At 36.6% G+C, this 25,138-nt stretch overlaps 2 protein-coding genes and 1 long non-coding RNA gene across 3 annotated transcripts in view; 1 reads left to right on the top strand and 2 right to left on the bottom strand.

The window, feature by feature from the left end:
* Nucleotides 1-6,045: 6,045 nt before the first annotated feature.
* Nucleotides 6,046-7,001, bottom strand: LOC113471445. The gene is made up of 2 exons (XR_003394142.1): nucleotides 6,932-7,001; nucleotides 6,046-6,687 (listed from the first exon to the last, which is right to left on the bottom strand). It is a non-coding gene; the product is annotated as an uncharacterized LOC113471445 (long non-coding RNA).
* A 1,555-nt stretch (nucleotides 7,002-8,556) lies between these two features.
* LOC103518898 (F-box only protein 43-like) lies at nucleotides 8,557-13,122 on the top strand. Its single transcript, XM_026830501.1, has 5 exons — nucleotides 8,557-8,845; nucleotides 9,323-9,773; nucleotides 10,485-10,701; nucleotides 12,586-12,612; nucleotides 12,737-13,122. Exons 2-5 carry the CDS (start codon nucleotides 9,351-9,353, stop codon nucleotides 13,027-13,029), a joined length of 960 nt encoding a protein of 319 aa, XP_026686302.1. The 5' UTR covers nucleotides 8,557-8,845; nucleotides 9,323-9,350; the 3' UTR covers nucleotides 13,030-13,122.
* A 1,533-nt stretch (nucleotides 13,123-14,655) lies between these two features.
* LOC103519045 (sphingomyelin phosphodiesterase-like) overlaps nucleotides 14,656-25,138 on the bottom strand; it is a 39,772-nt gene continuing 29,289 nt past the window's right edge. The window contains 2 exon segments of the mRNA XM_026830494.1: nucleotides 14,656-14,957; nucleotides 21,362-21,562. Coding sequence (XP_026686295.1) covers nucleotides 14,888-14,957; nucleotides 21,362-21,562 — 271 coding nt within the window. The 3' untranslated portion in view covers nucleotides 14,656-14,887.

The raw sequence follows: 25,138 nt of genomic DNA, 5'->3' as shown, positions 1-25,138 counted from the left end.
GAGTATCCTACTCACAACTCACAAGAACACTATCGTGCATACTGAACTGAAGACTGGTTTCTAGGTTGAGGTTTTACCTCACGATGTTTTTGTTACCGTCGCGTGAAGTGTACCGTTTTACTTGGCTGCCCCACTCTCTTCTAACATTCTACTTCTCCTACAGATCTGCCTAAGTCTCAAATCTCAATTCTGCCTGTATACCTGATGATATCTAAAGAAGGTACTCGATATCGAGTACAGTACATAATGCAGCGGACTATACAATCGTCCATGATTCTGCTATGTATTATTCTGTGAAAAAATGATACTGAAGTACAGTTGCTTGCTGTGCAAAGTCATTATTATCAACAATGCGGTTATTACTTTTATATTGCAACATAATCATAAGTATTCACATTTTGTGATGTGGTTATTTGAAATGAGGTTTCTCTCCCCTCTCTCTCACTTGTCATTTTCTTTCTCACTCTTCCTCTCATCTCATCTGAATTGATCTGATATTCTTTTCTTTCTTACTGATGTCATTCTGTCTACATAAATACTTCTTTGATGTCATTTAATATCTTGATATTTTTTTCTATTGAAGACATCTGAAAGAGGACAAATTTATTGTGTGTCTCTCAAAGAGGTAGGTACCTAACTGAAATAGGTACCTACATCAGTCCTTATGGATGTGGGTACAAAAAGTGGGTACCTACATAAATATGGCACACAAAAAAAAGCAAGAGGAAAAAGTTGCCCTACTCCTTTCTTGAGGGGAAAAAATCCTAATTAAAAGTACCTAAGTATACTAACCTACCTATTCAACTTAGGTACTTTCTTATCTTTTCATTGCTACCTATCTTGGATCTCTATCACACAGCAATCAGAAAATCATGAGGGAAAAGTAAGTAAAAAAGGTAGGGAGGAGAGGAGAAAGGACATCTTCAGAACTTCATCACATCATTTGAAAAGGCTGGCAATAATACAAAGCAAATATCCTCAAAGACCTACCAATGAAACTGCAGGCAAACATTGGTAAAGTACAGAGCAACAAACCTAACTAGTCATACAAGTAAACAAATTAAACAGGGAATTTACCAATGAATCCTGTAATCTTCTGTTTAGATAATGAATGCTCCAGTTACAGTGAAAGAGCTTCCCATTTCATTGGTAAGTTTTGAATTCTGTTTTGGCTGATGAAAAATGGTCCAATCTGTTGAGATGAATTCTGTAATGTTAGGAAGAAAGTTTTGGCTCCAAAATGTTCTTGACCTCTTAACCAGAAGAAAGTTATGAGAATTAAGAGTAAGAAATGCTAGGGCTCTAGAAGTGATCAATTTTTTGGGTACCTAGGTCTAGGTATTTGAATTAAAATCTGGGAAATTTATGGATGTTATCTATTCTACTTGGTATTTAGATTTTGTACATGGGAACTTGAGCTTGAGTGATTAGATGAGAACTATGGGGTGTTGTCAGGTCTATCTACTGACAGGGTTGTGTGAAGGAATGCTATGAATTTTATCAGTCCAATAAATTAAAAAGTACCTAATTAAGTAAATTATAAACTGAAAAGGACGTAGCAGTAGTAACTACCAGTACCTACTTTAAGGATGATGGGATTAAATAAATAATAAAAAATTAAGGTGGGTATTTTGGAGGGAAACAACCTATTTCATATTGATAAGCGTTATGAATGGATTTTTTGTGTAATATCCATTATCTCTGTGTGTAAAAAACTGACACAAAGTAATGAGAAAGTATTGTTTAAAATGACTATTTGTAATTGGTATGTTAGACTGATTACTGATTAGATTTAAGTCCATGAAAACATTTCTACAAGTTACAATGAAGGATGAAAAAAAAAAGAAAAGAAAAAAAAAAGTGGTCAACAACTGGACATTACAGGGGGAAAACACCTAGCTTGTAATCTGGGTATAAATAGGTAGGTAAAAAAAAAAAAAAAAAAAAAAAAAAAAAAAAAAAGGAAACTTCTACAAGTTACAATGAAGGATGAGGAAAAAAAAAGTGGTCAACAACTGAACATTACAGGGGGAAAACACCTAGCTTGTAATCTGGGTATAAATAGGTAGGTAAAAAAATAAATAAATTAAAAAAAAAAAAAAAATTGAATATAGGTAATGTCAGATAATTTGTTATTTATTAAGCAGTTCTACCAAGATAATTATTTTGTATCTACAGTACATAGGTAAGTCACGTAATTGTATTGAGGAACAAACTGATCAAAAGTTCAAAGAAAATAAATTATTTTGGATTGGTTCTGCTTAATAATAACCTTGTTGTGAAATTAAGAAAGGAAGTTTATTTAAACACAGGAATAATAAGGAAGAAAGTTTTTTAAATACTGTAGGAGTCCAAGAGCTATAATGTGTTGGAAATCCACACCTCATATTAGAACCAATAATAAAAATACTAACTAGATTTCATTGTCATCAGTTCACCATAATGTGAAAATAGCTTTGTCCAACACAGGGAAAACTCATTGAAGATAATTTTAGACAGGGAACAAAAGGTAAAAATACCCAGAAATATTATCTCTAAATATTTGACAATGTACCTACTACAGTGACAATCATAATACCTAATCATGAGCTGAATAATACAGAAGTACCTATTTTAGTATTTAGCACAATGTTATTGTGTGGGTAGCCCAGGTAGGCATTTAATTTAATTTTTGAAAGTAGCTACCTATGTGACTAGACGATGGCAGTTTTTTTTGCTTGCCATCAATAAAATAACCAAATAGTATAAAATAAGGAAAGTAAAAAAGGGCTTGACTAACTCTTCAGTCCTTGAAGTGATAATTATGTAGGTAGGTACTAAGTAGTCTTTAGGAAGTTATCAAAATCTTTTCATTTGCAATTCAGTTCGTAAAGGAAACATCTTCTATTTGGTTGAATTCTTTGACAAATTATAACAAATATGTAGCTATTATTCTCTATTTATTTGGGTACCTATTTATTTGATGATAGAAGAATGGCAAAATGTTGTTGGTAGCTCTTTCATTTTACACATGTTCCTAAACTTAAAAAACCACTTTTTAAGAGATGAAAATCTGGGCAAGATTTGAAGGAGATTTTCCTGTTATAATTTTAATTACATACCTACTTACTTTTAAACTATTATACAATTAAAATCTCCTTTAAACATTACCTATGAAGTCAAGACACCAAACTCTCCTTCTAGGATGGAATATCTCCTTCAAGGATAGAAGAGGGACCTTCCAACCCATGTAGTACAATGGGATGGTCTCATTTCTAGGAATCACCTCCTAGAATCCTGATAGCATTGTCATAACCAAGTGTCAAATACACAATATCTTTCAACCTCGAGGACATTTTCTCTAGAAACCGAGACTTTTGTTTTATTATTCGACAAAAAACCAACAAGGCGAAGGCGCAACTATTTTACTTAAAAAAAAAAAAAAAAAAAAATTAGTTGAAGATTTGCTTCCTCTATCTTGTTCTTTCAAGAGCTAGGTAATAAGCAATACATAATAATAGTAGTGCTTATTTATACTGCTCGCATAGGACTGAAAAACCCCTTTACTCCAGCAGTAGGCCACTACTATTACTACGGTTAAATTCTCTAGCTTGGTAGATTCATAATATCAAACTTTCTTGACTTGGCGGGGCGGAGTAGTGCTCCTTAATAAGCTTAGTCCGACCTTTAGGGCTGTTTGCCCCTACACTTAAGCCTCAGAGTGGGCTTTTTTTGTACGAAGGAGACCAAGTACAAGTCCTCACAATGGTTGACTGCGGTTCAGGACGAGCCAGCCAATTTAACATGGCTTGAGCTAGAGACCATCACCCCAGTGTATAGCAGATACAAAAAGACATTTTTTCTTTATCCTGCTATCGCCATTCGGCAAAAGCTAAAGCCGCTACAACAACAACAACAACCAGTAAAAATATTTTGACTGTAGCAAACTGGGTAGGTGGTGTTGCGGAAAGATTGGAGTCTTGAGAAGTGTGCCATAGTTACAACTTTGAGAAGCACCAACTTGGGATATTCTTAATTTTAAAACTTGACTTGGACTTGACATGGTGGTAGGACAATATGGTATGTATTGTTTCAAACTGACAACCACCATCCTCAATGGTGTAGTGGTTAACATGGTGGGCTTTGAATCTGGAGGTTGGTGGTTCAAGTCCAAGTCATTATTGAAATTAGTGTTTATAGTATAGTATTAGGCGGAAAATGACATTTGTGACAAGCATTTTAAGTTTAGAACAATTTAAATTCCTTTTCCTTTCAGTTACAATGTAAAAATATGAATAACATCTCACACAGATCATGACAGAACATAAAACACAGCAACCTACGTGAGTTTCAGATGAATATGTAATTATCATGTGTGTTTTGGCCTTAATATAGATGGCAAGCTCCAGCATTACCTACCTAGTTTTTACTCAACTCAGAATAAAGTGGTAATTTGAGAGCCTTAAAGCCTTAAACCATTCACGGATAAGTAGGTACCTGATAACCATCTCACTCATGAGAGAAAAGAGGACACAGAAAGTGCTATAGAAGTTATCTTGGGTAATTATTCAGAAGCCATGACAATGAAAAAGGAAGCTCTGTTCATTCACAGCTCCTTTTTGTAGCAATTTTCCATTGATGTGACACTCGACTTGGACTTGACATGGTGGTAGGACAATATGGTATGTATTGTTTCAAACTGACAACCACCATCCTCAATGGTGTAGTGGTTAGCATGGTGGGCTTTGAATCTGGAGGTTGGTGGTTCAAGTCCAAGTCATTATTGAAATTAGTGTATAGTATTAAGCGGGAAATGACATTTGTGACAAGCATTTAAGCTTAGAACAATTTAAATTCCTTTTCCTTTTAGTTACAATTTAAAATATGAATAACATCTCACACAGATCATGACAGAACATAAAACACAGCAACCTATGTGAGTTTCAGATGAATATGTTATTATCATGTGTGTTTTGGCCTTAAGATAGATGGCAAGCTCCAGCATTACCTAGTTTTTACTCAACTCAGAATAAAGTGGTGATTTGAGAACCTTAAAGCCTTAAACCATTCATGGATAAGTAGGTACCTGGTAACCATCTCACTCATGAGAGAAAAGAGGACACAGAAAGTGCTATAGAAGTTATCTTGGGTAATTATTCAGAAGCCATGACAATGAAAAAGGAAGCTCTGTTCATTCACAGCTCCTTTGTGTAGCAATTTTCCATTGATGTGATAAAACCAACAAGGCGAAGGCGCAACTATTTTACTTAAAAAAAAAAAAAAAAAAAATTAGTTGAAGATTTGCTTCCTCTATCTTGTTCTTTCAAGAGCTAGGTAATAAGCAATACATAATAATAGTAGTGCTTATTTATACTGCTCGCATAGGACTGAAAAACCCCTTTACTCCAGCAGTAGGCCACTACTATTACTACGGTTAAATTCTCTAGCTTGGTAGATTCATAATATCAAACTTTCTTGACTTGGCGGGGCGGAGTAGCGCTACTTAATAAGCTTAACCCGACCTTTAGGGCTGTTTGCCCCTACACCTAAGCCTCAGGGTGGGCTTTTTGTGTACGAAGGTAGCTAAGTAGGTTTACATTTTGTAAAATTTTCAAGTCACAGCGAAAATTATAATGGTTAAGCAAGGTTTATCAAGGGATTTCTTTTGTAGTATGTACTATGTATGTATTACGTCCTTATGCGAAGTGTGAATGTGAAGTTTTCGCTATGTAATGCGGGCTAGCTTTTTGATCGTTCTTATGAGGCCCAAGTAGATTCTAAAATAGCCACAGGACGTAAAGTTCTAAACAGTAAAATAACCACGCTACCAAGCACAATCCAATTGGGGCATTCCAGGTCGAATTTTTGGGAAAGCATTGTGCTTTAGACCTTTGAATAAAATCTTAAACTAGCAGGTAGGCAGGTACCTATTTCGGCTCTCATGAATGAAATTCAAAATTTCAACGGTTTTTTTTTCGGCCTCTCTATCCCTACTAAAAATATTATCGATAAATCTGATAAAACTAAAAAAAAAAAAAGGTAGAAACAAAGGAAGGTCCCATCTTTTGTCCTTTTTGTCGAAAAATGGTACCTTTTATCTACTACGGTGCCCAGAGACAAAAATACGTTTGGTACCTGTAGGTCACTCAAATGTTCACCTTCTGCCAATTCATCATTTTTCAATTCAGTTGTTATCTTGCTTTTGACAAGTGTGGTTCATTCTAATAATTATTAAGAAGTAAAGGACGTACTTTTTTCTCCAAAGTGTGTGTGTGTGTGTTTTTTTTTTAAGTTGAAAGTTGTTATAAGTTCATCACGTCAAAATTCAAGTACAATATATCAGTAAATTTTTGAATAACTTCGGTTTAGTTAGTGGTTTCCACAAAATTCCTCCATCATGGGGGTTGCTTACGAATATTCACCGAGGTTTGGTAAGTTTAATAATTTCCCTAGGACGATATCCAATTTACTTATTTCTGTAATTTTTATTTCGAATTTTGAATACTTGTGGATTAGGCTAGGGTAGCATTAGGTTAGGTGGTTTCTTTTCGCGGGTGGAAGAAGGGGTTTTCAATCGTATCCCAGCAGGAAAACAAACAAGGATTACTAGGATCCCCTCCCTGACAGTAATAGTGAATTAGTGATACCTTCGGACTACAAGCCATGACTTTGATTTTGCTGGGTCTCTTTTGTTTCAACCTAATCTACCTTATTATTAAATATGTTTATATTAGACAACCTAGGTTATAAAGTTATGAAATAGGTAACTACAAAACTTATTTCCTTGAAAGTTTCCTTGTTTCCTCCTCCAAGGAAACAAAGTTTCCTTGAAAAAGTCCACGGAGATGGACGAAACTCGAGTCGAATAAGATCAAAACCGGAACGTGTATCCATTGTATCATATGTATAAAGGTAATAAGTTTTGTAGTTACCTATTTCATAACTAATCTACCTTCGTCGTAGCTCAATAGACATGACTAGGTACGTATGAAAATACGTGACCGCCACATAAATACCACCCTCAGTAGCATCCTTGTCACATTTCACAGCTACATACCAAATTTCAAGTCTCTAGCTCTTACCCTTCTCGAGATATTTTGTTTACAGACAGACACATAGACAGAGAGACAGACACACACACACGGACCAATGGCTGAAACTTTGGATTTAGGCTCTAGGGATCTCAAAACGTGTTTTGGCAGTAAAAACTGATGACCGGATTACATTACTTTCCTTCCTATAGGATAAGGAAAGTAAAAATGGAAAAAGACCTAGAGGGTGATGAAGGGAGCAAAGCATTGGTCAGAAATAAACAATAGCATGTGTGAGAAAGGGTTAATCCCCGCTTTCACCTGAGAGCATTGAAATTAAAGATCCAGTTGTAAAATCTCATGTTGTTGCACATGGTTGTATCTTGAAGCGCTGAATTTTGAAATGAACCAATCAGATCTCTTCTTCACGTCTCCTCTCATCTCTCATTGGCTGCTGGATGCTGGAGCTGTTTGAAAATTTTAATGAATGAAATTTTTGAACTTTAACGTTCATCCAGTGTTTTTTATAAACAAAATAAAAGTGAAGATGCGCTTTTCTCCATAAAAAAGAGTTTAATTTCTTTTCCAAAAATGTTCTATTTTCATAGTTTTAATTTAACAAATAACTTCCTGCTGAACCGGGATTCGAACGGAGACTACTGATTTCAAATCGAGTACGTCAACCAATCAATCAAAAATTAAGAACGCTATTTTTTTCTTAAAAAAAAAAAAAAAAAAAAAAAAGGTAGAAACAAAGGAAGGTCCCATCTTTTGTCCTTTTTGACGAAAAATGGTACCTTTGAACTACTACGGTACCCAGAGACAAAAATACGTTTGGTACCTGTAGGTCACTCAAATGTTCACCTTCTGCCAATTCATCAATTTTCAATTCAGTTGTTATCTTGCTTTTGACAAGTGGGGTTCATTCTAATAATTTTATTATTAAGTTAAGGACGTACTTTTTTCTTTCCAAGTGTGTGTATGTGTGTTTTTTAAAAGTTGAAGCTTGGTATAAGTTCATCACGTCAAAATTTACTTAAGTACATATCAGTAAATTTTTGAATGACTTCGGTTTAGTTAGTGTGGTTTCCACAAAATTCCTCCATCATGGGGGTTGCTTACGAATATTCACCGAGGTTTGGTAAGTTTTATAATTTCCCTAGGGCGATATCCAATTTACTTATTTCTGTAAGTTTTATTTCGAATTTTGAATACTTGTGGATTAGGCTAGGGTAGCATTAGGTTAGGTGGAGATTAAAAGTCAGACCTAACCCTACTGATTAGTCTTTTCTTTTTGTGTGGTTTCTTTTCGCGGGTGGAAGAAGGGGTTTTCAATCGTATCCCAGCAGGAAAACAAACAAGGATTAGTAGGATCCCCTCCCTGACAGTAATAGTGAATTAGTGATACCTTCGGACTACAAGCCATGACTTTGATTTTGCTGGGTCTTTTTTGCTTCAACCTAATCTACCTTCGTCGTAGCTCAATAGACATGACTAGGTACGAAAATACGTGACCGCCACATAAATACCACCCTCAATAGTCCAAATACTCCAAATAGGTAGCCACTCCCTACATAGGTCAGGTATACTTCCCTATCTCCAGCCAGCAATATCATAGTGCAAATTCTTGGTCCCATCATTCAGATTATAGTACCCTTGCTGTTGAAATTTTCGGTGATCGTTCGAAAAATTCGTAGAAATTCATAGTGAGATACTTCTGACTAAATTTTTTGTCCAACCTAAATCCATCAGTTGTACAGGGTAGCAATAGTCAATCAGTTGTATAGGTATCAATAGTTAGGAGTGTAGTGAAGATCACGTCAGTATTTTTCAGGTAGGTGTTTACCTAATAAATTTACCTCACATATAAATTACTGTCACTTAACTTGGCGGGGCGGAGCGCTACCGCGCTCCTTAATTTATAATTCTTCAGAATGTAAGGATTACCTACATGTATGAGGAAAATCTTTCAAAACGTTGCCTTTCAAATCTTCATATTTCCATGTTTCAACTTCTCCCTCTTCTTCCTCAGGTGTCGCCCCGGAGCGAAAACCGCCAAAAAGCGGTAAAATGCCGCCAAGCGTTGCACCGGTCTTAACCAAAAATTTCGTGTCGCATCCTTGTCACATTTCACAGCTACATACCAAATTTCAAGTCTCTAGCCCTTACCCTTCTCGAGATATTTTGTTTACAGACAGATATACATATAGACAAGATAGACACACACACACGGACCAATGGCTGAAATTTTGGATTTAGGCTCTAGGGACCTCAAAACGTGTTTTGGCACTAAAAACTGATCATCGAAAATTTGTCGCCCCGTACCGCATTCCCAGCACGATGAGTTCTCATCACGCGGACACGAGAACTCCCCAGGCGTGTTCCGGTCTCCTCGCCCGCCTACACAGGAAAGCTGCCTCCTCGTACGAGGAACAAGACAGCGGGTACTGCACTCCCGGCTCCGCCTTCCTCTCTTTCTCCCCTGACGCGGAAACACCCACGCGGAGCGAGAAGCTCCAAGACCGCCTGGAAGACAGAGTCGACCTCCTCACGGAACTTGGCGGGGCGCACGACTATTTCCCGGTGCTGAGTAAAATATTCGCCTACCTGAGCGATGAAGATGTAGCAAGTGCGAGTCGGGTGTCGAAAAGTTGGAACCGAGTAGTCAATGCAAACGTGATGGTGAGACATAGACTGAGAGATTATTTGAACCGGAAGATTTCCAACGCTGAGAACGAGCAGGAACTGAACGACAAAACCAACGTGAGTATTAGGCGCCTACCTGAGCGATGAAGATGTAGCAAGTGCGAGTCGGGTGTCGAAAAGTTGGAACCGAGTAGTCAATGCAAACGTGATGGTGAGAAACAGACTGAGAGATTATTTGAACCGGAAGATTTCCAACGCTGAGAACGAACAGGAACTGAACGACAAAACCAACGTGAGTATTAGGAACCGGGTTGTCAGGTCTATCACTAGGTCGCGGGTTCGATTCCCGCCCTGGGCGAACTTTATCCTAAACAGATAAGATTCGTTTTCAGAACGGCTGGCTTTTTCCTATCCTGTCCACCTTTTCTCTTCAATTTCTGTCAAACCTCTCGAAAAATTGCATGGCAGGTTAGCTACATTGATCAAATCAATAGAAATCAGCACACAAACCTCGATTTTAACATTTAAAATGTATTAAGTAGTATCTTTATAAGCGACTACATATAAATTAAGGTACCTACCTAGTATCTTTGTATTAACTAATAAATGTGGCTTGATTTTTTTAAATCAAAATGTTTATAACAAGTAAGAATATAAAATATAAAAACTAACGAACAAGTAAGAAAATAAAAAAAATATAAATTGGGATTGGGACTCAATGACAAAACATTTTTTCTCTTGTAGAGGATTACCTTAGCCAGTTTATATCTTATTGAGATTCCGTCCGGTCTTTCCATATAATAAACTTACTATCTACCTTGTTCACAGCGGCTCCTATCCAACCAAAGGCCAGCGCTCGACGCCCCCAGTAACAAGGGCTTACGATTGCTCAACAACATTACCAATGTTCATTCCAACCAAACCAGTCAGCGTACCAGCGCGCCCCGGGAAATCCAAAGTCATACCGTGTTCAATTTGTTTCGGCAGGTAAGATTTCAGCTGAGCAGATTCAACGAGTTTTTCCTGGAATCAAAAGAAATAGAATGTAAAATATGTTTCCCACCAAGATGTATTTTTAGCTAAATGGACTTAAAAGAAATTTAAGATGAAATGTCAATCTTTCCCGCCACTAAGTCTTTTTAGGTAAATTCACTTTAGGGGTGAGCTATTCTTTTCTGACGAAAGTCACAGCTTTGGGTCGAGGTTGTGTTTTTTGGGTCACTAGGAAGCTATTCGCTATGAATACTATTTTTCTGAAATGGTTTGATGAAGGGAACCGTACGAGCAGAGATATTATCGTCCAAAATCGAAGGGAGAAGGAGGACAGGACAGGAGTAAGCCAGCCGTTCCGAGAACGAATCATGCGTGTTTAAGGATCAAGTTTACTCCGGGCGGGAATCGAACTTATCTGCGGAACAACAATATTTATCGAGGAACGATTTTTTGTAATACTAATACACATTCATACTTAACATAATTAAAATACCCCTATGTAATATTAGCTTGTTTCCTCCCTCATTTTCGACTCCAGGGACTTTTATAGTTGATTTTATAAAAATCCAATTTTTAACTAATCAGATTGCTTAAACCGAGATTAAAACTTCAACGGAGTTTAAACTCACTTTGTGGCCCCCTTGGTCGTTTATGTTGTACAGAAAATGTGCTGCGAACGTTTTTGACAGAGTTTTCAATTTTATTTTCTATGCTCAAAGCAATATGTCTTATTTTAACTTCTAAACTGTCATCTTGTCATCTCCTTTTTGGAGATAACCATGTAAATTATTGTGTACAAAGTTTTAGTCGTGTAAAAACCTAGAGATTGTATATCCGAGAATAAATAGAGAACAAAGTATTTATTAGCTCACGAAATAAACGTTTTAGCAAACATTTTATATTTCCACAATTAAATTTTGTTTTTTTTTTTATTATTATTATTATTATTATTCCCGTATCCGTTGGGCTTAGTTTGTAGTCTTGAGGTAGGTTGTTGGTGTTCTCCCCCCCTCCCACCTCTCTCTCTCTCTCTCTCTCTCTTTGAAAATGCTGAATCCAACTGAGGGAGAATCATAAAAAAGAAATACTTCAGTTCAGAGGACCATTAACACAAGATAGGAGAAAACCAGAACTAATCTCATCTGTTGGAGAAAGTTCGCCCCGGGCGGGAATCGAACCCGCGACTTAGCGCTTACAAGGCAGGCGCTCTACCCTCCAAGTTAACTAGGCTGGCTCATGATTTTTAGGTTTCAAATATTTCCGGCAGAAAAAAAATCCACCTGGGTTTCTTAGATGATCAGGGAATCGAACCCAGAATCTTTCCACTAGTGGGCCAAAGTTACTTTCAGTAACAGACAAAAGGTAAAGAAATTTAAGATGAAATGTCAATCTTTCCCGCCACTAAGTCTTTTTAGATAAATTCACTTTAGGGGTGAGCTATTCTTTTCTAACGAAAGTCACAGCTTTGGGTCGGGGTTGTGTTTTTTGGGTCACTAGGAAGCTATTCGCTATGAATACTATTTTTCTGAAATGGTTTGATGGAGGGAACCGTACGAGCAGAGGTATTATCGTCCAAAATCGAAGGGAGAAGGAGGACAGGACAGGAGTAAGCCAGCCGTTCCGAGAACCAATCTTGCGTGTTTAAGGATCAAGTTTACCCCGGGCGGGAATCGAACTTATCTGCGGAACAACAATATTTATCGAGGAACGATATTTGTAATACTAATACACATTCATACTTAACATAATTAAAATACCCCTATGTAATACATATTAGCTTGTTTCCTCCCTCATTTTCGACTCAAGAGTCTTTTCAGGAAAAAATAAAAACACTGGACATTTAAAATTAAACAAATGGTAATTTTTGTTCCACATTTTTATTTGTAGTTTTTACAATGAAATCTCTAGGTGTGTTCAAGATAATCTCTTTGGTCAGATATTGTTCAGGCCGGGGGCCACAGAAGTGAGTTTAAACTCGGTTTAAATTTAACTCTCGGATTAAGCAATTTGATTGGTTGATTTCCAGGGACTTTTATTCTATGCAAGAGTCCATTATTGACTGTTTTACTAAACTTTGCATTGAATCTGATCGCAACATATTTTCTCTCCACAGGAAGGAGAAAAGCTCTCAAAAGACGAATCTCTACAGCGGTGTACCCGATGTAAACTCCCGGCCAAAGTGAACAAGACCAACTCCATGGCCCAATGCGTCAACAAGGGCTGCGAATACGTCTTCTGCACCTCCTGTCTAGGCGAGTACAGCATCGAACCCGCGCACTCCTGCATCCTGCTCCCGCCCACCACACCGCGATCAAAACGGAAATACTTTACCGTGGGATCCAAAGCAAACCGGGCCAATCTGAAGAGACTGCTGAGATGATATTGTGTTGCGAACGTGCTTCTGCTCATGTGTTTAACTAGGTTTAGTTTTGTCCTTGGTTCCATTAGGACCGAGTGTGGTTCTAGGACCAAAAATTTCAGCCAATTAGATTGCTTAATCCGAGAGTTAAACTTAAACCGAGTTTAAACTCACCCCCCGGATGGTAAACGTGTCCATAGGATAATGTACCCCTGTACTTCCCTTTAACCAATGTTCGGGAGTACAATCCGACTTTACACTTGTTTCAAGTGTAACTCTCGGATTAAGCAATCTGAAATCAACCAATCAGATTGCTAATCCGAGACTCATCTCGGATTAAGCGGTCATAAATCTCGAGTTTTTTTTTCCGCTCATTGGTACATATTTCTGGTGCATCTTTTGTCGTTCTAGTATCTTCTCTACTTGCAAACTCAAATGGCCTAATATACTCAGAGCTTCAACTATAGGAACTTTCAAGATATCCGTAGACAGAATTGCTGTGTTTGGAAGATGTCTGTTATTCGTAGTGTGTACTAAATATTTTGCTCATGTCAGTGAAGACTGTGTATCTTCCTAAATCATTCCATAGCAGCTCGGAGTATGAATGTTTTTTCGCCATGGAGTTACTTGTACCACGTTTTTGTGTTCAAAAGAATCAAAGAATCATCTCACTGTTGTCTCTGAAGAGAGTGTTCGTCGAATATTGTTTTTATGTTCTGACCATTTTTTTTTCCGTTTCTCCCAATGCGGCAACCTCGTGTATATTGTTGAGTTTTCCTCATAAAACTGAGTGAACTACGAACAGCTCTTGGCAAGTGACCAGACTAGTCAGCTAGACAACCATCCAAACACTTGCCACAAATAGAAATTTGTCGTAAGTAGTTGGTACTTGATACAAGTAAAGTTACATACCACGTACTCGCAAGTTACGTTATTAAGGTCTTTTGTCGTAAAAAGTGGGTCATTTTCATTGACTTTTAGAGGTAAAAAAAAGTGGTTTTGTTTTTAAAAAGTACAGAAAAATTGTTGATAGCTATTTGGGAGAATGACGCTCTTTCTTCTTTCTCGATTTTTGTATTGTACCGGAATTCACTTCCCGTTAATTATACTCGCAATTTTTTATAACTCACTCACTCGGTACACATCTCTAGAAAGATCCCTCTATTATGTACATTCTCTTTGCCATTCCAGTTAGCTTGGAGAGTAGCACGGCTAGGTTGCGGGTTCGATTCCCGGCCGAGGCGAACTTTACTCTTAACAGATAAGGTTCGTGCTCGGAACGGCTGGCTTTTTTCTACCCTGACTTCCTGCTCTCTTCGATTTCGGGACGATAAGACCTTAGCAGTTACAGTTCCCTCTATCAAACCTCTTCAACCACCAACCTCCACATCCGAAGTCTACCGCGCTAACCACTACACGACTGAGGTTGGTAGGTAAAGTAAGTAATTTTCATACTTTTGGGTTTCCAAGTGACTACGCTTTCAATGTGCGACGGGCCTAACTCTCCCTCTCAAAGGAAGGGAAACAATAATTTAAACGCGTTGACCGCGAGGCCGGCTAGAAAAAGTTCTCTTGTCAGGTAATTGATTCACAAACTATTAAAAAAAAAAAAAAAAAAAACTGAGTAATCCACTGATAAGAGTAGTTCCTTCATTATAACTCGCTCACTCTTTACTCATCTCTAGAGTAAAAATCCCTCTATAATCTATGATCACTCCTCAAATCCTCTTTGTAGTTCCTCAAATAGTTGTATACCGGGTCACTCTGGTATTTCTCTTTACATGTACTCTCCCTTTGCTCACTCAAGTCCTCTTTGTAATTCCTCGAACAATTGTATACCGGGTCAGTCTGGTAGTTCTCTAGTCAGGTAAGTAGGGTGTCACGTCAGTCCTAGGAAGTATTTGGGTATCTGATACGTATAGGATGGTATCGACATGATCATGGACATTCTGGAAAAAAGAAACGAGAAAGGGAAGAGTGTTAGAGATTTTCGAAGTTGAACGTGATCTATGCAGGAAAAGAAGGGCTATTTTTCATACTATAAGTAGGTAGTGCTTTATTTAGATTGTCAGTTTAGAACAAGTTGTTCCATTATACCAACAGTTTAATAGAGCACCTCTATAGAACAGAAGTTCAATTGAATTGGAGTTTGAAATGGTTTAATTTTCGACAGTATTTAAATACGATTATGGCCGGGGCCACAGGGTTTAAATTCGGTTCAAGTTTGACTCTGTACGGAACTTTAACATACATAGTTTTATGTACAGGGTTTATACGCTTTTCCCGGAATAAAATTCCATGAATTTTCCAGAAAATTAGGGGGCGGAGGTACTCCAGCAAAGATTACCCCTTCATTTAAATAAAATATGCAATGTGCAGAACGTCAAGGAATATGAGAGGGAATGCGACGCAGGCCGTTTTTCGGAAAAACTTGATATTTAATTTGAACATTTTTAATTTTTAACCGGGTGACAAATTCCATGACTTTTCCAGGTTTTCTTTAAATTTTCACGATTTTCCATGACTTTTTGGCCGATTTTCAGATTCCATGAGTTTTCCAGGTCGCGTATAAGCCCTGTAACACACGAGCGATCTATCTTACAATCAGATAGGGAGGAACAATCGTAACGGGTATCAAGTTTCAGAATTCAGCATCTCGTGAAAAATGGCCCTGCTTTCTTCTTCCTTATACCAACAACGGTCTCAAAATACTGTTAGCTATGGTACAAATTAGTCTACCATGTCTTAGAAATTCTTCTACGATCTGTTTCTTTCCTTTGTGTCTACTTTGACATTGTAAGATTTTTCATCTCATGGAATTTCTTCTCCGATCCTTACAATATTTCTCCTTACAATACAATCCGATCAATCCAACTTTCAATAGGATTTTTTGACAGTCACTTTAAAGTTCAAAATTCTGTTTTTATATTCATTAACAATCTTTACAAATATGTATCTTCTGATAAGGTTTTTTTATCTTGCCTTTTGCTGTCCTCTCTTTTTCTCCTCTCTATTCTATACTTCTTTACATTGTCAAAGATCTTTGATCATTAAACCGCCTCCTTTTTGGTGGTAGCTAACAGAGGAATGATAAAGGAAAACCAACTTGATTACAATTTCCTTATGAATCAAAGATCTCCAACGATGGGGAACACAATACTCAAATGAAAACTAATACTCGTATTTCTTTTTTTAACTCGTTTTTCTACTTTTTTTTTTTCTTTTTATACCGCTGTAAATATTCTGGATTACCTCACTTGTAAATATTTCAAAACTCAGTCAAATCAATTAATTGTAAATATTCTTAACTATATCGGGTTAGTACGCTCGATCTTTTTCATTTTGAGTCAAATTTACGTTACTTTACATCATTCCATCATATACGTATCAGTATTTTAATTTATTATGGCAAAATCTCGCCCAATTTTCCACTTTATATGTGTTTGAAGAGGTGTGATATTGGTGAACAAAACCGGAACGCAAGTGCTCATTTTGTTCACCAGTTTATCACAACTTCTGATCAAACAAAATTTGCCTTTAATGAAAGCCCCTCTACTCCCGGGTTCACAAATGTAGTTTAAATTCGGATTAAGTTTAACTCTCGAATTAAGCAATCTGATAGTTGATTTTTGAAATACTTTAACAGAAACTCCACCACTTTAATGTCGAACCAAACTTGTCCTTTGAAATGTGACGAGCTCTGTGGGAAATAAAAAAACAACTTTTGGGTGCAAAGTTTTCAAATTCAAATTTAAAGAAATATGTGTGTCGAGTGTCGACTTTTGATTCAAAAGAGGACATTTTCCATTTTTTTCCTCAATATTCTTCGGTGTTAAATTACGTAATTTTGTCAAAGTTAGGTAATAAGTAGGTACATATTGAGAACAAGTATTCTACACATCACTGTTAAAAAGTTAGTGAAAGTAGGTGGTGCCCAAGTACCTAGGTACCAGATCTTATGTTAGATAATGTTGGTTAAGTAACTTGGTACAGTAAACAAGAAACTTAGTAAGTAATAACAGTCCGTTAGGTCAGTATGTAAAAGGATATATCAAAGTTAGCACTAAGGTAGCTATTACTACGGTTTTAACGTTAGTCGTAGAACGAGGTACAGGTAATAATGTCAGTCATTCAATTGTTAATCAATTCAACTACTACAAAAATTAAACCGGAAAGGTTAGACTAAGAAATCTACGCTGTCGATTTTTCGGTAGGTATATCATCAATTCATCCTTACACTAACATCCCTTTGGAGACGAGATAATTTTAAACTAAAATTTTTAATGGAAAATAAAAATCCCCCTTATCTAGGAGATGAGAAATAGAAAATAAGAGGGTATCTATGGATGTATAAAAGTAAAAAGAGGTACCTAGATGCTTTATGTATACGACATTGGAGTTACGAAAAGTGAAAAATGACAAAGGGCCCATCCTCAACCGACTTTGCCCTATTCACTTTTTACTCCGCGCGGACATCAATACCTTATAATCCTTATATCATTTTTTTTTCCGAACGTAGAGTAAAAAGTGAAGTGTGAGGAGTCTTCCGTGGATCAGGCTATTGACTACGAGTATATAATTTATTCATCCGCTCAATGGGGCACAACCAAATGACAATTTTTTTCGAGGTAGAGTCCTATTCCGATGTAAAAGTACCCAAAAAGTGCATTGGCGCACTCAAAAACATCCAAAACGGTCCCTAAATCCCCTAAAATGTCGCTCAAAGGTCGCAAAAAAAAATAACGTTGAAGCAGCCATGGTTTACGACCTCGCATGAACTGAAGTCATCACGAAAAAATGGCTGCCCGCGAAAATTATAGGGCCTCAACCAAATGACAATTTTTTTCGAGATAGAGTCCTATTCCGATGTAAAAGTACCCAAAAAGTACATTGGCGCACTCAAAAACATCCAAAACGGTACCTAAATCCCCTAAAATGTCGCTAAAAGGTCGCAAAAAAAAATAACGTTGAAACAGCCATGGTTTACACATGAACTGACGTCATCACGAACTGACACATGAACTGACGTCATCACGAAAAAATGGCTGCCCGCGAAAATTATAGGGGCTAAACCAAATGACAATTTTTTTCGAGATAGAGTCCTATTCCGATGAAAAAGTACCCAAAAAGTGCATTGGCGCACTCAAAAACATCCAAAACGGTACCTAAATCCCCTAAAATGTCGCTAAAAGGTCACAAAAAAATAACGTTGAAACAGCCATGGTTTAAAGATTACCCCTTCATTTAAATAAAATATGCAATGTGCAGAACGTCAAGGAATATGAGAGGGAATGCGACGCAGGCCGTTTTTCGGAAAAACTTGATATTTAATTTGAACATTTTTAATTTTTAACCGGGTGACAAATTCCATGACTTTTCCAGGTTTTCTTTAAATTTTCACGATTTTCCATGACTTTTTGGCCGATTTTCAGATTCCATGAGTTTTCCAGGTCGCGTATAAGCCCTGTAACACACGAGCGATCTATCTTACAATCAGATAGGGAGGAACAATCGTAACGGGTATCAAGTTTCAGAATTCAGCATCTCGTGAAAAATGGCCCTGCTTTCTTCTTCCTTATATGCAACTAAGCTGTCAAATTTGAATCAGTAAAAAATCTTTGTAAAAATTGAATAGACCCAACTAATATGTAGACTGTGTATACGTTACATCCTTCTCTTTTGGCCATACGACTTCTGACCACTGCAGTTTACCTAATTAGGAGTTACATACATAAAATCATGCATCAATAAATTCTTTTAGACCGATTTCCTTTGGAATTTGAGTTTAATATGTACATAAAAACACCAAAATTCAACCATGCAATTTTCCTGCGTTTGCAGTTGTACCTTTCCAGGAAAAATTTAAATTTTTACATTGAAAAAGATCATGCAACTATTTTTGGGAGGTAAAAAAATGGCCTTTCATAAAGGGCAAACTAATAAAATCTAAATTACAACTCACCATGTGTCTGTGGCTAGAGTTGAAAGAATATTTACACAAAAGACTAGAAAAAGAACAGAGGCCAATCACCACAAAATAGTTTACATTAGTAAGATACATAGTTAGTTAGAGAGAAATAATAAAACATGGTTAATTATCACTTGAAATACTTTAACAGAAACTCCACCACTTTAATGTCGAACCAAACTTGTCCTTTGAAATGTGACGAGCTCTGTGGGAAATAAAAAACAACTTTGGGTGCAAAGTTTCCAAATACAAATTTAAAGAAATATGTGTGTCGACTGTCCACTTTTGATTCAAAAGAGGACATTTTCCATATTTTTCCTCAATATTCTTCGGGTTAAATTACGTAATTTTGTCAAAGTTAGGTAATAAGTAGGTACATATTGAGAACAAGTATTCTACACATCACTGTTAAAAAGTTAGTGAAAGTAGGTGGTGCCCAAGTACCTAGGTAGGTATATAGGTACCTACCAGATCTTATGTTAGATAATGTTGGTTAAGTAACTTGGTACAGTAAACAAGAAAGTTAGTAAGTATTAACAGTCCGTTAGGTCAGTATGTAAGGTACAGTAAAAGGACATATCAAAGTTAGCACTAAAGTAGCTATTACTACGGTTATAACGTTAGTCGTACAACGAGGTACAGGTAATGTTGTCAGTCATTCAATTGTTAATCAATTCAACTACTACATAAATTAAATCGAAAAGGTTAGACTAAGAAATCTACGCTGTCGATTTTCCGGTAGGTATATCATCAATTCATCCTTACACTAACATCCCTTTGGAGACGAGATAATTTTAAACTAAAAATTTTCATGGAAAATAAAAATCCCCCTTATCTAGGAGATGAGAAATAGAAAATAAGAGGGTATCTATGGATGTATAAAAGTAAAAAGAGGTACCTAGATGCTTTATGTATACGACATTGGAGTTACGAAAAGTGAAAAATGACAAAGGGCCCATCCTCAACCGACTTTGCCCTATTCACTTTTTACTCCGCGCGGACATCAATACCTTATAATCCTTATATCATTTTTTTTTCCGAACGTAGAGTAAAAAGTGAAGTGTGAGGAGTCTTCCGTGGATCAGGCTATTGACTACGAGTATATAATTTATTCATCCGCTCAATGGGGCACAACCAAATGACAATTTTTTTCGAGGTAGAGTCCTATTCCGATGTAAAAGTACCCAAAAAGTGCATTGGCGCACTCAAAAACATCCAAAACGGTCCCTAAATCCCCTAAAATGTCGCTCAAAGGTCGCAAAAAAAAATAACGTTGAAGCAGCCATGGTTTACGACCTCGCATGAACTGACGTCATCACGAAAAAATGGCTGCCCGCGAAAATTTTTGCGTTTCAAAATTCGAAAATTTCAAACGAAGATTTCTCATCTTAGGAAGCCTCAAATGAAATTTTAAGCATTTCTATTGAGATCAGCGTGTTTCGAACTTCCTTTATCAGCGAAGAAAAAAAAAAGTGGTTGAGCCCCATTCCATTCAAAATGGTTCAGGTACTCTTGACTTAAATATTAAACTGTACAAAACTTTACACACATCTTGTGGACTTCTCTCGTTTGGGTTTAAATCCACAATATAATACTATACAGGTGTCAATTTCAGAAAACTGTACACAGGGGCAGTTTAACCCCCCCTTCCCCGCCAAAATCACCCTCTCAAACAAAGACAAATATGTAATACTTTGAGGCCCGTCTTACATCGGAAGAGTAGACGCACGAGCCCGCACGACTTTTTAATAGGGCGTAGTCGCCTGCAAAATCAAACCTATGAAAATGATACCTAAAGGAACTCTATTCCATTTTCATACCGAACGACAAGTGGGGAAGTGGCCTTTGGACATGGAAGGAGACCAGATATTGATTCTGGGCGTCCAAAGGGGTTTAAAAGCCCACAATCCTTCTAACACCGTGAGACAGGTGCAATGTCTATTTCACGAACACGGCTCTCAATGCTCTCAATAGTTTGAGAGCATTGACTGCTAATTCGCACTCCTTCTCAAAGGAAAGGAAACAATAGTTTGAGATCATTGACTGCTAATTCGCAAAGTAAGTAAGGAATTTTAATTGTGTTAAGCATAAATGCTTGTCACAAGCGTCGTTCCCTGCCTAATGCACTACGCTAAACAATATGACTTGACTTGGAATTGAACCACCAACCTCCACATCCGAAGTCTACCGCGCTAACCACTACACGACTGAGGTTGGTAGGTAAAGTAAGTAATTTTCATACTTTTGGTTTTTCAGACGACTACGCTTTCAATGTGCGACAGGCCTAACTCTCCCTCTCAAAGGAAGGGAAACAATAATTTAAACGCGTTGACCGCGAGGCCCGCTAGAAAGCTGCCCACAAGGGCGAGTAGATATGGCACGTACGATATAGCGAGTCCGTTGTACAGCCACGCCTTCCAGCCTATCCGCGTGTTTGCGTCAATCCGGGATTCGATCTCCTGACAGAGGACCTTGCGGTCGTGGGATCTGCCGGAGCGGAGATCGCATAGCATACGCTTCCGGCACTCCGCGTCGCATGAGGGCCGCACGGGAGAGTTCTTCCAGTAGTATCTGAAATATGGTGTTCAAAAGAATCAAAGAATCATCTCACTGTTGTCTCTGAAGAGAGTGTTCGTCGAATATTGTTTTTATGTTCTGACCATTTTTTTAAAGATTGTGAATCTCGCAAAAAATTGCCTCGAAAAGGAATGGAAAAGATTTGGTGCAATAATGAAAGATGAAGTTTCGCTTTTTGGGTCTCACATGTGAATTTCAAGCCCAGTGTTTTATTTACACGTTAATTCAACTAGTTCCCTAACAAAAATTTTGGCTGACCATCGATGTTAGGGTTTGTTTGTATGTTAACATAATAAACTCGACGCGATGCCGATGGCTAAAAAATTGGGGGAAAAGAGGAATACCTAATGCTGGAAAAGATGGTTTTACATATTCAAAATTTTGCTTACTGGTCTGGATATTACAATTATGTTCATGGTCACTTCTTTTTTTTCTTTACCAAACCTCAAGTGATGTACGCTTATTACCCCTCAATCATCAATTCTTGTTCCCTAAAACTTTGCAGACTTCATCTTTATTATCCACATATGTATGTAATTTATTCTGTCAGATTTTAGTACAAATTGTTTACACAATCAAAATGTATCAAGCATATCATTCATGTTCATCTCATTTTCATTTAATTTATTTTGTATGTCCCTTTTTTTCCTGCCCTTCTAATTTGTTATCTGTTTTTGGTTTTTACCTTTGGCCATTTCTTTGATTATGTTCAGTCGTGCCTTTTGCCTTACCATTTCTCCTTCCTGTTATGGTATGTAATTTATTCTGTCAGATTTTAGTACAAATTGTTTACACAATCAAAATGTATCAAGCATATCATTCATGTTCATCTCATTTTCCTTTAATTTATTTTGTATGTCCCTTTTTTTCCTGCCCTTCTAATTTGTAATCTGTTTTTGGTTTTTACCTTTGGCCATTTCTTTGATTGTGTTCAGTCGTGCCTTTTGCCTTACCATTTCTCCTTCCTGTTATATTTTAGTAATAATTTTATATGTATCTGGGTATATTATTGACTTTTTTAATTTTTTACAATCCCAACCCTCTAGTTCCGATAACTTCCTTGTTCTTTTTCTGGTATGGCAACTCCTTTCCAAAATTCTTTTTCATTTTCCCACAAACAATTGTTCTTCTCATTCATCATAATCATCATCATGTAGTTAAAATTCATCATTGATCTTCATTTCCACATTAATCATTCAAAATTATTTATGAATTTGTACTCTAAATCGACTGCAAAGGAATAAATTTTATTAGATTTTTATTACCTTTTAGTTTTATAGATCATGACTTTATTTTGTTTATGTAACAAAAGTTCTCTCAAGTTTTATATTTTTTGTACGATGATTATTTCATTGTAAAATTTATCATTGATCTTCATTTCCACATTAATCATTCAAAATTATTTATGAATTTGTACTCTAAATCGACTGCAAAGGAATAAATGTTATTAGATTTTTATTACCTTTTAGTTTTATAGATCATGACTTTATTTTGTTTATGTAATCAAAGTTCTCTCAAGTTTTATATTTTTTTGTACGATGATTATTTCATTGTTTTTTTATAAGCGTTTTGTACTTGTGTATTTTTTGTAAGTTATTTTTGAAATATTTTATGTCTATTATGGTTGCTGTGTGAACAGGCAAATTTTCATTAACAAACGTTTTCAGTTTTTTTACATGTCCATTTCATATGATCTTTCTGATCTTTAGTTTTCTACTCTCCGTTTGTATTTCGAATAAATTCGAAGGCGAATCTTTTTAAAACCCGAAGTTCTGAGACCCTTGCTGTTGAAATTTTCGGTGATCGTTCGAAAAATTCGTAGAAATTCATAGTGAGATACTTCTGACTAAATTTTTTGTCCAACCAAAATCCATCAGTTGTACAGGGTAGTAATAGTCAATCAGTTGTTTAGGTATCAATAGTTAGGAGTGTAGTGAAGATCACGTCAGTATTTTCAGGTAGGTGTTTACCTAGTAAATTTACCTCACATATAAATTACTGTCAAACTGTCTTAACTTGGCGGGGCGGAGCGCTACCGCGCTCCTTAATTTATAATTCAGAATGTAAGGGTTACCTACATGTATGAGGAAAATCTTTCAAAACGTTGCCTTTATTTCCATGTTTCAACCTCTCCCTCTTCTTCCTCAGGTGTCGCCCCCGGGAAAAAAAAAAAAAAAAAAAAAAAAAAACTTGCATTTTTATTTTCTTCAACGTTTTGTCAAGAAAGAAAAAAAGCCCTTCCAAAGGCATCATGGATCTAAATTTTACATTGTTCTTTTATAAAAGATTTTGTCAATAACTTTTCTTTTTTTGGAAAATATTGCCTGTTCACGTTGTCAACCAACTGTAAACCTTTTTGTAATGAAAACTGATAGTGTTGTTTGTAGGTTTATTGTATTGAGACCAACAACGGTCTCAAAATACTGTTAGCTATGGTACAAATTAGTCTACCATGTCTTAGAAATTCTTCTACGATCTGTTTCTTTCCTTTTTGTCTACTTGGACATTGTAATATTTTTCATCTCATGGAATTTCTTCTCCGATCCTTACAATATTTGGATTGTTCAATCCAACTTTCAATAGGATTTTTTGACAAACACTTCAAAGTTCAAAATTCTGTTTTTATATTCATTAACAATCTTTACAAATATGCTTCTGAGAAGGTTTTTTTATCTTGCCTTTTGCTGTCCTCTCTTTTTCTTCTCCTCTCTATCCTATACCTACTTCTTTTTTACATTGTCAAGGATCTTTGATCATTAAACCGCCTCCTTTTTGGTGGTAGCTAACAGAGGAATGATAAAGGAAAACCAACTTGGTTACAATTTCCTTATGAATCAAAGATCTCCAACGATGGGAAACACAATACTCAAATGAAAACTAATACTCGTATTTCTTTTTTTAACTCGTTTTTCTACTTTTTTTCTTTTTATACCGCTGTAAATATTCTGGATTACCTCACTTGTAAATATTTTAAAACTCAGTCAAATCAATTAATTGTAAATATTCTCAACTATATCGGGTTGAGTACAAATTTTTGTCGATGGTGGGATTCGAACCCGGGACCTTCTGCATGGCAAGCAAGCGCGTTACCACTGGACTAACCGTGCCCCCCGTGGTATGGATGTATAAAAGTAAAAAGAGGTAGATACTTTATGTATACGATATTGGAGTTACGAAAAGTGAAAAATGATTAACAAAGGGCCCATCCTCAACCGACTTTGCCCTATTCACTTTTTACTCCGCGCGGACATCAATACCTTATATCATTTTTTTTCCGAACGTAGAGTAAAAAGTGAAGTGTGAGGAGTCTTCCGTGGATCAGGCTATTGACTCTGAGTATATAATTTATTCATCCGCTCAATTCCATTCAAAATGGTTCAGGTACTCTTGACTTAAATATTGAACTGTACAAAACTTTATACACATCTTGTGGACTTCCCTCATTTGGGTTTAAATCCCCAATATAATACTATACAGGTGTCAACTTTATAAAACTGTACAAGAGGGGCAGTTCAACCCCCCCCCTTCCCCCGCCAAAATCACCCTCTCAAACAAAGGCGAATAAAATTTCGAGGCCTGTCTCAC

The sequence above is a fragment of the Diaphorina citri genome, unplaced genomic scaffold, assembly GCF_000475195.1.
Source record: "Diaphorina citri unplaced genomic scaffold, Diaci psyllid genome assembly version 1.1 scaffold63, whole genome shotgun sequence".
Taxonomy (NCBI): Eukaryota; Metazoa; Arthropoda; class Insecta; order Hemiptera; family Psyllidae; genus Diaphorina; species Diaphorina citri.
This window is presented reverse-complemented; position numbering and strand designations above follow the sequence as displayed.

What these genes read in the sequence shown, in the direction of transcription:
- LOC103518898 (XM_026830501.1), top strand. Translation starts at nt 9,351, where the DNA reads ATGAGTTCTCATCACGCGGACACGAGAACTCCCCAGGCGTGTTCCGGT. An exon ending in GGAATCAAAAGAAATAGAAT is followed by an intron (nt 10,702 to 12,585) that starts GTAAAATATGTT and finishes CTCTTTGGTCAG; the next exon opens with ATATTGTTCAGGCCGGGGGC. An exon ending in TCAGGCCGGGGGCCACAGAA is followed by an intron (nt 12,613 to 12,736) that starts GTGAGTTTAAAC and finishes TGCATTGAATCT; the next exon opens with GATCGCAACATATTTTCTCT.